This window comes from Chanodichthys erythropterus, chromosome 17, assembly GCF_024489055.1.
Source record: "Chanodichthys erythropterus isolate Z2021 chromosome 17, ASM2448905v1, whole genome shotgun sequence".
Lineage (NCBI taxonomy): Eukaryota > Metazoa > Chordata > Actinopteri > Cypriniformes > Xenocyprididae > Chanodichthys > Chanodichthys erythropterus.
Window position 1 is genome coordinate 18,376,007 of NC_090237.1, and position 15,064 is coordinate 18,391,070.

The following is a 15,064-nucleotide window of genomic DNA, read 5'->3' on the forward strand; positions in this document are numbered from 1 at the left end:
AAGGAAAGCCAGGCGCGTGGATATGACGTCAATAAAGTTTACATGTGCGGCATGACGGAAAATGGCTGCAGGAGATGAACAGCAGCAGGCTCACAGAGCTGGAGCTTATAAACAGAAAAACAAACAGCACAAGCATGGAAAACACCGAACTAAAGGCGAGATCGGGCGGGAGAACAAGGGTATGTCTGATGGGTTTATTCACCAATATGCACGAGCGAACCGTCACGTGGGCAGTGCCTGTCTGACTGAACACGTGTTTAAAGATCCCAGCAGTACTCACTGAGACTGATTACTAGTGAAAAATGTATGTTTGTGTGTGTGAAAATACACATATTTAGAGAATAGAGAGATAGTGTATACGTTTAACATGTATTATACTTTAAACTTATACGTTTGATAACTCTGTCCAAGACAAATGTCCTTAAGGACAAATAAAGTAATCTTGAATCTTGAACTTGCTACTCTTAAGATAGTCTCCCAGCCTGAACACATCAAAGCCCCTCTAAAACCAGCCTGAGAGACCAGCAAACCATCTTAGTCTGGTTCTCATGGATCCTATTCTTACTTGTAAAGTGTTGATCAGTTCTTTGTTATAATCATTATGCAGTGTACTTGTACATCAATACTGATTATATTGGAAACAAAACAGTAAACTTGACCCAGCACATCTTGTCTATCAAATTAGGTAGAGTTGCTGTCATGGCTCTCACCAAAAAACAGAGAAGAGTGATAAGGAAAATGGACCGCAAAAACAAAGCCAACCAGCTGCGTCGCAACAAAAAAGACTTGGTAATGTGACGTTATTAGACTTTTGCTTGGTTTACAGATTGGCCATTTGATGAGTATCTAATCTCCTTTGGGTTGTTGTTGATGACAGGTGCTGACGGAGAAAAGGAAGCTGGGCAGCAGGGATGGACCCCCTCATCTGGTGGCAGTCATTGGCCTTCACGCAGGAGTGAATGCTGGAGCTGTCAGCAAGATATTGAGAGGTGAAGGAGTTGGTGGCGTGGTGCATGAGGATCAAGGAGTCGCTGGGGCTAAGGACAGTTTTGGTCTCGTTCTACCCCGCTTTAAACAGAGATTTACTTTCTACACGCCAGACACAGGTAACACTTTTAACAAAGGAACAAATGCTGGATTTCATTTCTAACTTCTGACACTATACAGTGGTCACAAAAAGTATTTAGACTTCTTTTTATATGTTTGAGGTTGGTAAGTTTTTGAAAGAAGTCTTTTATGCTCACCATTACCAAGGTTGCATTTACAGTAGTATTGTGAAATATTATTACAATTTAAAATATCAGTTTTCTATTTGAATGCATTTTAAAATATAATTTTATTCCTGTGATGACAAAGCTGAATTTTCAGCATCATAACTCCAGTCTTCAGTGTCACATGATCCTTCAGAAATCATTCTAATATGCTGATTTGCTGCTCAAGAAACATTTCTAACATTATCAATGTTGAAAACTGTTGTGCTGATTGAAATTTTTGTGAAAACGGTGATTTTTTTAATGAATATGAAAACAGTTTTTATTTGAAACAGAAATATTTTGTAAAATTATTAATGCTTTTACCATAACATTTGATCAGTGCACTCATCCTAATTGAATAAAACATTAGTGTAGATTTAAGCCATGCTCACAAATGTTTGAATTTAATTGCTTTCGATAACAAAACATTGAACCAAGTGAAAAAAGTTTACTAATTGAAATTTGATTTTCATTTGAAATTTAATATTTCATTCACTAACCAGTTTAAAATGGTTTACCTGAGAAGTGTGCTTGTGTTTATGGGATGCTCATTATAGAGATTATACAATATATTGGCACTAAAACATTTATCAACTGATATTGGAGATTTTTATTAATTTTACATTTAACTGTATCAGTCGATATTGGATACCTAATTGTGCATGCTAATATGTTTTAGTAATGATAAATTAATAACTAAAAAATTGATAACACTGTTAAATGTAATATTTTAGCAAATTTCATAATAAATATCAGTTTTTCCTCCTGTCCATTGTAATGTTGCAAAATTAACTTGTAGCACTTAAAACATTTGTTTTTAATTTGTTTTAATTTTAATTAATTTAGGCAAAGTAGTATAGATTTTTATTATAATTATTATTAAATTTCTTTTGGATGAACTTCACTGGTTTGATAATTTGTTATCAGAGGAAATTACCACTGCTATTTCAAGTGTGCTTTAAGAGTGCAAGCGTTTTTTTACAGCACTTTTTTGTGTTAAAGGGTTGTAAAATGGGCTATAAAAATCTTTTCTCTCACTTCAGTTGACATGCATTCACTCCTGGATGTGGCGAAGATTGCAGACAGTTTGGTGTTTGTGTTAGAGTCGACTGAAGGTTGGGACAGCTATGGAGAGTACTGCCTGTCCTGCCTCTTTGCCCAGGGGTTGCCAAGTCATGGTGAGATATGAGTGGAAACAATCAATTATACATTTTACCAGTCATTCTGCACAAATATTTGATGGAAATGTCAAATCGTAACCAATTCTTCTTCCTCTTTGCCCTGCAGCACTGGTGTGTCAGGGAGTGGCCGATCTAGCGGTGAAGAAACGCGCGGACTCCCGGAAAGCGCTTGCCCGTTTGGTAGAGTCTCATTTCCCAGATGCACGTCTCTTCCCTGTGGACAGTGAGCAGGATGCCACGCTATTGCTGAGGCACCTGTCGGCACAGAAACAGAGGCGGCTGGGCTTCCGCTCTCGCCGCTCACACCTGCTGGCACAGAGAGCCACATATATACCGAACACCAGCCAGAATGGGACAGGGGGCCCAGCCACAGGGTTAGGAACCCTCTGTGTGTCAGGATATATTCGAGGCTGTCCTCTGCAAGTCAACAGGCTGGTGCATATCACAGGTCACGGAGACTTTCAGCTCAGCCAGATCGATGCTCCTGCAGACCCTCTACCCATAGTGACAGCAGCCCCTCGCCCAGCGAAGCCAGGACGAGACGTAGAGATGACGGTTAGGAGGCTACGTTACTGTTGACTTGTAAAGACTGCAATTTTTGTTGTAATAGAGAAATTATAGTGCAGTTTGTTCATTCATTATAGCTGCTGTCCATAACTTTTTTTGGTTGAAAATGATCAATTTTTGAGCAAGTACATACATAACCAGCCAGTGTTCAAAACTATCTCCTTACTTTAGCCCGATTCACAGTGGTAAGCATGTAATAATGTTTTGGTAGTTTTTTGGGTGAAATTCGAGCATGCCTCCGTTTTTATGTCATTACGCCACATCTGTTTACATAAATGAGTCCCAGCTAGTAGGCTATATGCTGCAGGTGACGGATCATTTATAGCCTTTTCTCACAGCAGCTGGAATAATTAAACTTATCATTTTGATCGCGGATTGTATGGTATGACAAATTAACGTTAGTGATTAGACTGTACAGAAATTGAAATGTACACCTGTATATCTAAAACACACTAAATACACATAGTAACGCAATACTGATGTTGTCAACATTAACAATTTGAGAACAAAGTATAACAATAATAATAATTTGCATGGTTTGATATGAGCTAAGCGATCATGAGATTTAATCACCATTGGCAGCGCGATTTATTGTAATGCATTTTTTCTCAGTTGGTCACAACAAAAGTGGCAGATGACATTTCGATAATAATTTCCAATGAAAATTTTATTTTGGTCATACTTCCAAGTACAGTATCAACCGGTACAGTGACTGACAGCCACACATTCTCCTTAGAACATTAGATTCATCCGTGCTAAGCTGTGCCGATGCACAACCCACTTAGAGATGATAATTCCAAAAATAACTGCAATTGCAGGTTTCGAAAAGAGCTGGTGACAAAGAGGTGCAACTTATGGACTGCAGCTTTAATTAATTCATTCTTATTTCCAAGTTCAACACCATCTCCTTACTAGGTTCAACAAGCATTGCAAGCAGTTGTTCTCAACTTTTGACTCCAATGCCCCCTATTGTCCACAACAATATAAAAAATGTCCCGTCCCCACTTAAGGCTTAATGAGGCAATAATATTAATCCTCTTAATTAATGGAAGAATAATGTTCCCCTGAAGGATTAATCAGTGTGGAAACACTTTACAATAAGGTCCCATTAGTTAATGTCAGTTGCATTAACTAACACTGAGCAATACATTTGTTACAGTATTTTATCAATCTTTGTTAAAGGGATAGTTCACCCAAAAATTAAAATTCTGTCATCACTTACTCACCCTTAATTTGTTCCAAACCTTTTCTTCTTTCTTCTGTTGAACAAACAGTTGACGTTAGCCATTGGCTTCCATATTTTTTTTTTTTCCTCCTCCTATGGAAGTTAGTTAATAAAAATACAAATGTTCATTATTTCATGTGAGGTCCATTAAATATTAACAGATACAACCTTTAATTTTAATCATGAAGTAAATGTTACAAATTAACATTAGGTAAGATTAATAAATGCTTTAAAATTATTTTTCATTGTTAGTTCATGTTAACTAATGTAGTTAAATAATGTTAACAAATTATTAAGTTCTACCTTATTAAGTTCTACCATTATTACTGATTTGAAGGATTAATGATCAGGAGTTAAAAAAAAAAAATCACAATTTCTACCTGATAAAATATTTTAGAGCTTGGCATTAGTAGTGTGTTCATAAGTATTAATTTACATGACTTTTCCAGGTCTAAAAATTACACTTTAAAATATATTAAAATTTAAAGTTCAAAAAGTTTGCTGAGGCCCCCTAGTGGGCCCCGACCCCCTTGTTGGGATCCACTGAAAACACAGTGAAAACTCGTTGGTCCAAAATCCTGGTCCTAATAACTGCATTAAAACTCAGTTGTATTCTGATTGGCTATGATTATGTGCCAACATGTAGCATTTTCACTTTCATTGTGGATGGACTTATTCAGGTGTTGTCTTGTCACACCTGATTTACTTATTATTTGTGATGTTTATTTATTAAGATTGTAATATCTTTGTCTCTGTATGTCCTGTAGGATGGTGGTGATGGAGATAAGAATGGGGATGTTCGAGTGTTGATGAAAGCAGACCCTGAGAAGAGAGAGAGCCTGCAGGCGGAGGCAGAGGTGGACCCCATGGATGGGGAGCAGACATGGCCCACAGAAGCAGAGCTGGAGGAGGCAGAAGGTACCATGAGCCTTTGAGCCCTGTTCACACCAGAGTAAATATCGTTAACTAAAACTATCAGAAACCTTTGTTAACTGAAATAAAATAAAATGTAAACAGTAGATAAATGAGAATAGTTGCCTTGGCATCTAACTGAAATAAGTTTAGTTTGAAGCACTAAAATGACTAACTGGAGATTAAAAAAACACAAAAACAAAAATAAATGTAAAAACCTAAATATTGATAATTGATAAAAAAAAAAAAAGTAAACAAATTCAAAATGTTAGTAAAAACTATAATAGTATTAAAATAATACTTAAAATAACATTGCTTCATGTTAACAGTGACAAATCAATCCGGAAGTCTTTAATTTTTTTTGTGTCCAGTGATTATGCAATTGAGCAACAATGTAATGTGGCGACTGTCAATAGGAGTGAGTCACTGTAGTCAAATGTTGGCAAGACAGAGAACTTAAAGGGTTAGTTCACCCAAAAATGAAAATGTATTACTCACCCTCATGGCGTTCCACACCCGTAAGACCTTTGTTCATCTTCGGAACACAAATTAAGATATTTTTGTTGAAATCCGATGGCTCAGTGAGGCTTGCATAGCCTCCAAAACCATAACTTTTCATCTTGTTCATGAAATAACACATTATGCGCTGCTGCAACTCGCATACAATTTCTTTAGTGGCAATACATCTAATTTATTATCAGAGTTTTAAAAGATATAGCCAGTTGTGCAGGAATGCTTACTAGTGACCTAAATGGGTCAGTGAGATTATCTTTATGGACAATATGAATGTTGATTTGATGTTTACTTTTGTTCAGAGGCCAGTAAGAACAGGCGAGTGATGAAGGTACCAAAGGGGACGTCTGACTATCAGGCCACATGGATCACTGATAATGCCGAAGAGGAGGAGGAAGATGATGATGCTGACAGCTGTGATGATGATGATGATGATGATGGGATGATGGAAGACGAAATGGATGATGACAATGAATCTCAGGTGATTTTGTTTTTTTATTATTATTATTTTGACACAAGCAGTCTCAAGTTTTTGATGAAGCATTTCCTTTAGAGGAAACACTAAACAATTACCTCTGCCATAACCAAATATCTACAAACAGGAAATTATTATTAAAATTTTTAATAAAAACTATTAAAAGTCTGCCAAAAAAAATCACACAGGAACTGTAAACTAGCATGAACATAGATGAGGCGTGTTCATTTTTTTAAAACGCACCACCCATTTTACCAGATTTGTAATGAGAATATAAATAAATCTGCAAATTTATTTGTAAAAAGCTTAAATGTCTCCCTGCAGCCATAATAAAAGTTCTGTTGCTAAACGTTTAAAATAAAGAAATTAAAATTAATATTGTAATTTTATTGTTGTTCTGTGAATAAATAATATTGTTATTATTAATAAATACTCGGTTTATTATTATAGTAATAGTATTGCAATAGTAATATAATAATAAAATACAACTTTAATAATAAATAAATATTTTAATAATAATTACACCTCACACCCTAGGAAGCAAACGGTTTGATTTTGTTTGTCTGTTGTCATGGCAACCTCCGAGGTGGAAGTAGAAGTCACCGATCAGGAGCGAACTTGCAAAAGAGCGTTAAACCCAAGCACATCTGACTGCCCGATAATGATTGAAGGCCTAAATAAAGTCAGAAGGATGAGATGGAGGGTGGGCACGGTGCGGGCGGAACAGTGCATACGTGACTATGCGCTGTGTGGCGGAGAGGCACTGTTTGTTTTCTCAATATCTGCTGCTTGGCCTTAGTGCCAGGCATCTCAACGCAACAATAGTGTTTGGAGAGGGAGTCCCGAGAGAAGCCTTCTGTCTTCCTGCTCTTTGGACAGAACTTCCTGTCGAGACTTGCGGAGGGGGCGGTCATTTATTTATACCAGCTGGGCTTGAAAGAACAAGGGGAAGCTTGACATGTATGGAAGCTCTGGTCCATTTATTTTCTTTAATCATAATTAGCATGTGTTTGATGTCTTGGGGCGCACCAAAGGAGACTTTTCAATGCAAGATGTTAACAATAGGGAAGTGGTACTACAGATGATTACGGAGATTATTTTTATTACTGCACCTGCAATTGTTCTACAGGTTGACCCCACAGGGGGGTTAATGCACCCCAGCGGTATGTCTTGTCTTTTTCCTATTTCGGCCACTATGCTGTCTGTTTAGTTTACTTCAAAGAAATGGACTGTTTTGTTTGGGTTTGCTAGACTCTATGTGGATGTATGTCTAGAGAAATGTTTTTACATGCTTTTCTTCCTCTCCAAGGATGCTGGATCTGAATGCGCATCTGAAGGAGATGATGATGACGGGGAAGAAGAAGAGGAAGAGATCAGTTCCACCGGACGCACCGGAGTCGATCAGAAGTATGACGAAGACATTGATGAGGCTGAGGAGGGAGAGGGGCTGAGGAGATACAGAGAGGCACGTGCCAATGAGATGTTCCCCGATGAAGTCGACACTCCCCTAGATGTTCCAGCCAAGACACGGTACGACCCATGACCATTCCAACAATGTATCTGTCCATGTTAGATTTTAAAATCATAGTTTACCTAAAAATTAAACTTTTTGTCTTATTTTACTTGCCATCATGTTGTTCCAACCCCTGTGTTTTTTGTTTTGTCAGTGGAACACAAAAATAAATAAGCTCTTTTCCATGCAGTTCATGATTGCTATTAGGGATGAGCATGTATTAAAATTGGCTGTTACCGATAAACCGATAATTATTTCTAAGGTATGGTCAGGTCAGTATTAAAATTCAGTAGTGTTTGGCTGAAGTAAATGAAAAATAGAGCCGATAATAACTGATATGGTACTGATATATTGTGCACCATAGTAGACTGTGCTGTCAAACTCCAAAAAGACAGAAAGCACTATAAAGGTCTATAAAGGTAAAAATATGGGGTCTGTAAGACTTTTTTGAAAGAAGTCTCTAATGCTTACCAAGGCTGCATTCATTTGATCAAAAATACAGTAAAAATGTAATATTGTGAAATATCCTTAAAAATTTAAATATTAATAATAATTTAAACTTTTTAAAAGTTTATTGCTGTGAAGCTGAGTTTTCAGCATCATTATTCCAGTCTTCAGTTCCCCTTGATCCTTCAAAAATCATTCTAATATGCTGATTTGATGTTTGGTAATACATTTTTTTTTTTCAGGAATATTTGTTGAATAAAAAGTTCAAAAGAATAGCATTTATTTATTCTCTTTACTGTCAATTTAATGCATCTTTGCTGGATAAAAGTATTAATTTCTTTAAAACAAATGCCAGACTTTTGAACAGTAATGTACACAAGGTTTCTACCCTGTTCTGCATGTTCAGGTTCCAGAGGTACAGAGGTCTGAAGAGTTTCCGTTCCTCCCCATGGGACCCCCTGGAGAACTTGCCTCCCAACTACTCGCGCATCTACCAATTCCAGAACTTTGAGCGCATGCGTCGCCGAATATTAGCAGATGCTTCTAGCGAGGATGAAGGAGCGATGGTTTGTAAGGGGTGGGAAAGGGGTGTTGGCTAGAGAGTTCTAGGGTTTTTTTCGAGGTTTTACTGTTTACTCAAGGAATTTGTTTGGAAATGTCCATCTTTTATTCCTGCAGGTAGGCTGGTATGTGACTCTTCATATTGTGGACGTTCCTGCCTCCGTAATGGAGAGCTTCCTGACCGGCAAACCATTAGTGCTGGTGTCCCTGCTACCACATGAACAGAAGGTACTTACAGCCTAGAAGATTCTCAGACATTTTAAGTGACTAACAAAGGGTAAAATTTGATTTTTTGAAATACAGTTGTACTGCTCAGTTTAAATGCTTTTGCACAAATAATTCTAGTCAGTATTGAAATAGTCGTCTCTTTGCAGATGTCAGTGATGCATATGTTGGTGCGGCAGCACCCGAGCAACACAGAACCCATCAAGTCTAAAGAAGAGCTTGTGTTTCAGTGCGGTTTCAGGCGCTTCAGAGCTTCAGCCATCTTCTCACAGCACACTTCTGGTAATAATAGCCTAAAGAGAGCATCATGTTTTTCAGAGGATTTGTTTTTTAGCAGGGCCTTTCAATTTTTTTTTTTTGCCACAGACCCCTAAATATGATGTTTGCTTTGTGAGGAACCCCTTTCCCAACTGATGACATAAAAATACAGGGTTAAATGCCATTAATGATAGTAAATCTGTTTTTTCTATATCCTCAGCTGATAAACACAAGTTGGAGCGATTCCTGCGTCCTGATGCTCCTACAGTGATGTCTGTCTATGCCCCCATTACCTTCCCCACAGCTGGTGTCCTGGTCTTCAAACAGAGGGACAATGGTGGGGAGAATCAGACACAACATCTGATTAAAAAAGAGCGCGGCCTTCACCAGTACAGCATGTGGTTTAGCTTTTTTGTTTTACCTTTACCACAGGTATGCAGGACCTGGTGGCCACAGGTTGTCTTTTAAGCTGCGACCCTCGGCGTGTGGTGTTGAAGAGAATCGTGCTGAGTGGACACCCTTTCAAAATCAATCGGCGCTCTGCTGTGGTCCGTTACATGTTCTTCAACAGAGGTGAGAAGGAGGCGTTAAGTCATTTCCTTTGTTTATCTTCAGATGGGTGTGTGGTGTTAAATCGGTCATTCTATTGAGATCTAATGTGCGAGTCCAACATTAAAGCATTTCTTTTTTTGCAGATGATATTCTGTGGTTTAAGCCAGTAGAACTACGTACAAAATGGGGACGAAGAGGACACATCAAGGAAGCTTTGGGTAAAGGAAAAAAAACTCTACTAGCAGTTAAATTTACTAGCAGTTAGACTTTTCTCAAATTATTATTCAATTTTCAACCATTTAGATCATAAAACCTTTTTGCATAATGATGACAATGATTATAATTGTACTATTATTATTATTATTAATTCTATGTTCTAAAAAAAAAAACTTATATTAACAACAACAACAACAAAAACTCTTAGAAGGGCCTCATTAATTCTCATTTATAAGGCCCCCACTAAATGTAGGTCCACCTCTGCACATAAAGACCCGACTTTGAGTCCCGATTCATGGTTCGTTTAGCAGTATATTTCTTTTTTTTTACCTAACTACAACCCACAGCTTCCCTATTAATAGAGAGATGCTACACAGGCAAGTAGGAATAATTCACACATGCAATCGCTATCTCATTAATGCATTCAAATAAATGTAATATTACTGTGCTAATTTATCTGTATCTGATTTACAATGAGCAGAAATCTGTAAGAAATGTTACAACCAATGGACAAAATAACTGATGAAATGGAACGGTTATATCGGAGCAATAGCACTGTGGGTATGGAATTCCAAAGGTGCCATAATAATACATTTGTCGCAGCTGAACACAAGGAGACCAAAATTCAAGCCAACATCAAAGTCTGTTTACGAACTTTAGCTTCTAGTTGTTGTTGTTATTATTATCAATTCTAATTGATTTTTATCAGTAAAACAATTAAGCTTATAACAATAAAGATTATCACCATTAATAATAGTAGTAATAATGTTTTATCATACATTTTTTAATATTTATCTTTATTCATTAAATGGTTAATATTTGAAGTATTAAACACTTAATTAAATGTAATTAAAACAATAATAATAATTATAATATTTGTTATTCATGTTTTATTGTTGTAGTCTAATGTTTCTTTAGTTATTTTAACCAAATTCAGAAATAAAACTGATTTAAAAAAAATAAAAAAAAGTCATTTCTGAATATTGGATTTTTATGAAAAAAGTCATCCATATTGTTTATAAAATTGTTAAAAAAGTGGAAAAAGTACATTTTTAAAAAATGTGCAATGTTTTTTAAAAGTATTTTACAAGTTTTATTTGTTCTTTTGCAGGCACTCACGGCCACATGAAGTGTGTATTTGACAGTCAGCTGCGCTCTCAGGACACAGTGCTGATGAATCTGTATAAAAGGGTGTATCCTCGCTGGACCTACGACCCTTATGTCCCCGCCCCTCTGCCTTGGGTCAAGAGAGAGGAGCCACCGGCATATTCTGACATTGACATGGACTAGAGGCAGGAGGTTTTGAACTGAAAGCAATGGAAGCATAACATGACACAGCTACTCAGATAATGATTCTCTGTACTTCAATTGACAATTAAATGTCTATATATAATTTCTGTGCTTGTTTGAGTGTTCTTAAAGCATTTCCCATAAAGTTTAATTTGATCAAGTCCCTCAGTGACCACTAGATGGCAAACACGTATTAAAGTGAAAATGGTTTCCTTCCACAGAGGCCGAGTTTGACATTCTGGGATGTTTTTAACCAATGTCAGTACAAACATAATGGCATTGGTTATTTACAGCCTCAGGTTGACAAACGAACCCGTGAAATAATTTCTCAGACACAAAAATGTTTTTTAACCAGTAAACGCATCCTTAGCAGTGACAGAAAAAAAAAGTGAACTAAATTCTTGCCTAAACCCAAAGTGAGAGTGTCTTCTTGTGGAAGGCAGTGGCGAAAACCCGCATCTAAACTCTCATTGTAAATACTGTCATTGCAATCTTTTATTTCTCATAATTTAGCTCAAACCAAACCTCACGCTGGAATATATTATCTCCCTCAAGTATGTCCTCAACAACAACAGCAGCCCTTACTGTCCTCTGGCTGCCATCGTTCAGAATCGCTGGCAACGGCGAGGGATGATTATCGCTGGTGAGCGAATGCATAGCGACCATAATTTACACTGCAATGCTGCCATATGCAGATGACAGTGAGGTTCTATGGGCCTTCATGGCTCAGATGGAGCCGTCTGCGCTGTTATTCTCTCTCATTCCTACAGACTCTTCCACCACTCCCTCTCCCTGGTGGTTCCCTGACCTGAAGCCCCCTTTTCACCACCATCTACACTCTCTCACACAGGGAGTGTGACCCTCTGTTGTTTTCTCGCCGGATCCCCAAATGTTTTACAGTTCTTTCTCTTTCACTCTCTCTCTCTACCCCCTCCCCTCACTCTTTTGCTCTTCTGAGAAACAATGATTTATGAATTGTAATATTTATCATAAAACAGTGCTCTCGCATGCTTGCAGCTACATGATTCATCCCCAGGTTCTGTTGGGACCACACCACAGACGCATGCCAATATGTCTGGGAAAAGAGAAGGTGAAGCTTTGGGCTCAGAAAACACAATGTGATCCAAGAAACTGGGTATCAAAAGTTCAATATGTACATTTTTATCCTGTGCTGTGAATTTGATTATGGTGGAAAAAGTCAAATAATGATAAAACAATCGCACTAGGGTAATACTTCTTTATTGCCTAGGGGTGCACTCGAAGCTCTGGACGGTTAAGTCGAGGCACTCCATTTATTTTCTCGTTCATTTTTTAAGCCATAGTGCACCGGGGGCATTGAGCGGGGATGTGTTAAACACATCTTGTTTAAAGCTGAATGGGGTGTGGTATGCCTGGCCAAATGTTCATGATCTAGAGGAAATCTAATCCTCCCACACACTGAAGATTGTCCTTAAAAGAAATATTCCGGGTTCAATAAAAGTTAAGCTCAATCGAGAGCATTTGTGGCGTAATGTTGATTACCGGAAAAATTCATTTTGACTAGTCTCTCGTTTTCTTGTTTAAAAAAAACAAAGATCTGAGTTACAGTGAGGCACTTGCATTGAAAGTCAATGGTAGCAATCTGTAAACGTTAAAACACTTTCAAATTTCCGTAGTATAGTCACAAAACATATGCATGATGACATGATTTTTAGTGTGAAAAATGGTCTTACTGAAATCATGTGACTTTGGCAGTTTGATATGCCCTCCGAACCACTGATTCGAAACTAGATTCGTAAAGCTTCGAAGCTTCATGAAGCAGTGTTTTGTGCTTTATGGGCATTTGAAAGAATCATCTTGATGTCAATGGAGGCCTCACTGAGCCATCGGATTTCATCAAAAATACCCAAATTTGTGTTCTGAAGATGAACGAAGGTCTTACGGGTGTGGAATGACATGAGGGTGAGTAATAAATGACGTTATTTTCATTTTTGGGAGAACTAACCCTTTAAACACAGAAATGATATTGTGATGCTTATAAATTTATAAAAGCACTTATGAATTCTTCTGTTAAATATTGAGCTGTAAAATTGTTCTAATTATTTTTAAGGTTGTTTTGGAGTTTTCGTTATATTATCATGCCAACAAAGTTGTTAAATTGTAGTTGTCAAAGTTGTAAACTTTAAACAGAAAAGGTTAGTGTGCTTTTTACGCTAAAATCATGTTTTGTGGCTTTACTTTTGAAAAAGTGCGTATTTCAATGCTTATGAATTGGTCCAATTCACTTCCATTGCAGTGCCTGTACTGTAACACTGATTTCTTTTTTTTCTCCAAAGAAAACAAGGGACATGTCAAAATAATTATTTGTGGTAATCAGCTTTATGCCACAAATAATGTGAATTGAGCTTCAGTTGTATTGACCCCTGAATATTCCTCTAAAAACATGCGTGGAATGTGATTTTTCGAGTTTTTCCTCCACTTGAGCCCCACCGCGTACCAGAAACATCCGCTTGAGATTAACGTGGAAATGTTGAATTGTGTCTTGGCTGATCGAAAGCAAAATGTTTGTGACAGTGAGGGACAAACTACATGGAGGTATATTGGACAGCGCTCATATGAGCATGTGATTGGTTTTGACCACAGTCAGAAGGAGTTAACGCTAGTGGCTTGGGGCCGCTTGGACCAGGAATGTCCTGTGGTTCCCAGTTCACTGCCACCACACACAGCTGGATCCCACCGAAGACATAATGGGTAAGAGATTTTTCCATTGGAAGAGGAAAGAGAATTAAAAAAAAAAGTAGAGAGAGATGGATTGCAGGGGAGGAAGAGATAAGAGGAGAACCACTGAGTGTTTAAATTGAATGTAAAACAGAGATTGTGCAGGAGTATAATTTAAGTGCCGCTCAGTTGGGAAAACAAGAATAAGCAAATATGTTTGAGAAGAGGAGGAGGAGGAGGGGGAAGGGGATGGAGGGGTGTGAGAAGGAGATGGAGAGCTAGAGTGGCTGGCGTTTATGGATAGCAGATGTGGCGCTGTGGGATTTTGGCAGGGGCCAATGGTGCCTGAGTCCTGCACTGGCTGGGTGGCACCAGGGTGAGAGCGAGGTCAGCGCACCGCAGCACACAGCCCATAAAACACCGCAAGAGAGACACACACACAGAGGGCCGCAAGCATGGGACGGCAATATGGCACAGAACATGCAATACTGGAGCAACAGCTCAAGAGAAAATAGAAAGGAAAAAAAAAACTATGAAATTATGATCTATACACTTACATGTAAGGGTTTAAATCGATATCAATAATTACATGTCATTTCAAGTCAAACAGTATTGAAAAAAATATAATACTGCACACAAAGAACATCTTTCTTGACCACTAAAGTATAGTACTTTCTATAAATATGCAGGTGTCTAGCATAAATACAATCTGTTGTTATGAAAGCATTCCCTTTGCTTGAGACAGCAATTTATAGATCCTAACTGATTAAATGCGTGCGTGATTAAAATATGTTCATTAATGTCTTTTAAATATCACATTGTGATACCAAATCTAAAAAGTTCAATTAAACATTTTTAAAAGTTTCTAGTTAGCCTTTGTTAGCATGCTAACAGTTTAGCCTTGTCTAGCCTTTTAAAATGACTTTGTAAAAACACACAAGTCAAGCATAAAACTACTAAGATTAGTTCTTTTGATTAGCTAGAACAAGATATCATGATAACACGCTATGTTTTCAATCGCCGAGGAAGGATCTTGCGTAATACCGACATTTTCAAATATAGCGACTTTTTCCTGTGATGGCAAAGCTGATTTTTTAGCAGCCATTACTCCAGTCTGTCACATGATCCTTCAGGAATCATGCTAATATGCTGATTTGGTGCTCAAGAAACATTTATTGT

General features: G+C 37.6%; 1 protein-coding gene across 1 annotated transcript; it reads left to right on the plus strand.

Annotated features, from left to right (window-relative positions):
- The first annotated feature begins 17 nt into the window (after window positions 1-17).
- Window positions 18-11,285, plus strand: tsr1 (TSR1 ribosome maturation factor). The gene is made up of 15 exons (XM_067366236.1): window positions 18-179; window positions 686-789; window positions 878-1,106; window positions 2,297-2,431; window positions 2,541-2,989; window positions 4,994-5,144; window positions 5,954-6,132; window positions 7,436-7,656; window positions 8,493-8,652; window positions 8,765-8,875; window positions 9,022-9,154; window positions 9,351-9,467; window positions 9,563-9,703; window positions 9,826-9,900; window positions 11,010-11,285. The coding sequence occupies exons 1-15, from the start codon at window positions 62-64 to the stop codon at window positions 11,186-11,188; spliced, it is 2,502 nt and encodes an 833-aa protein (XP_067222337.1). The 5' UTR covers window positions 18-61; the 3' UTR covers window positions 11,189-11,285.
- The last annotated feature ends 3,779 nt before the right edge of the window (window positions 11,286-15,064 follow it).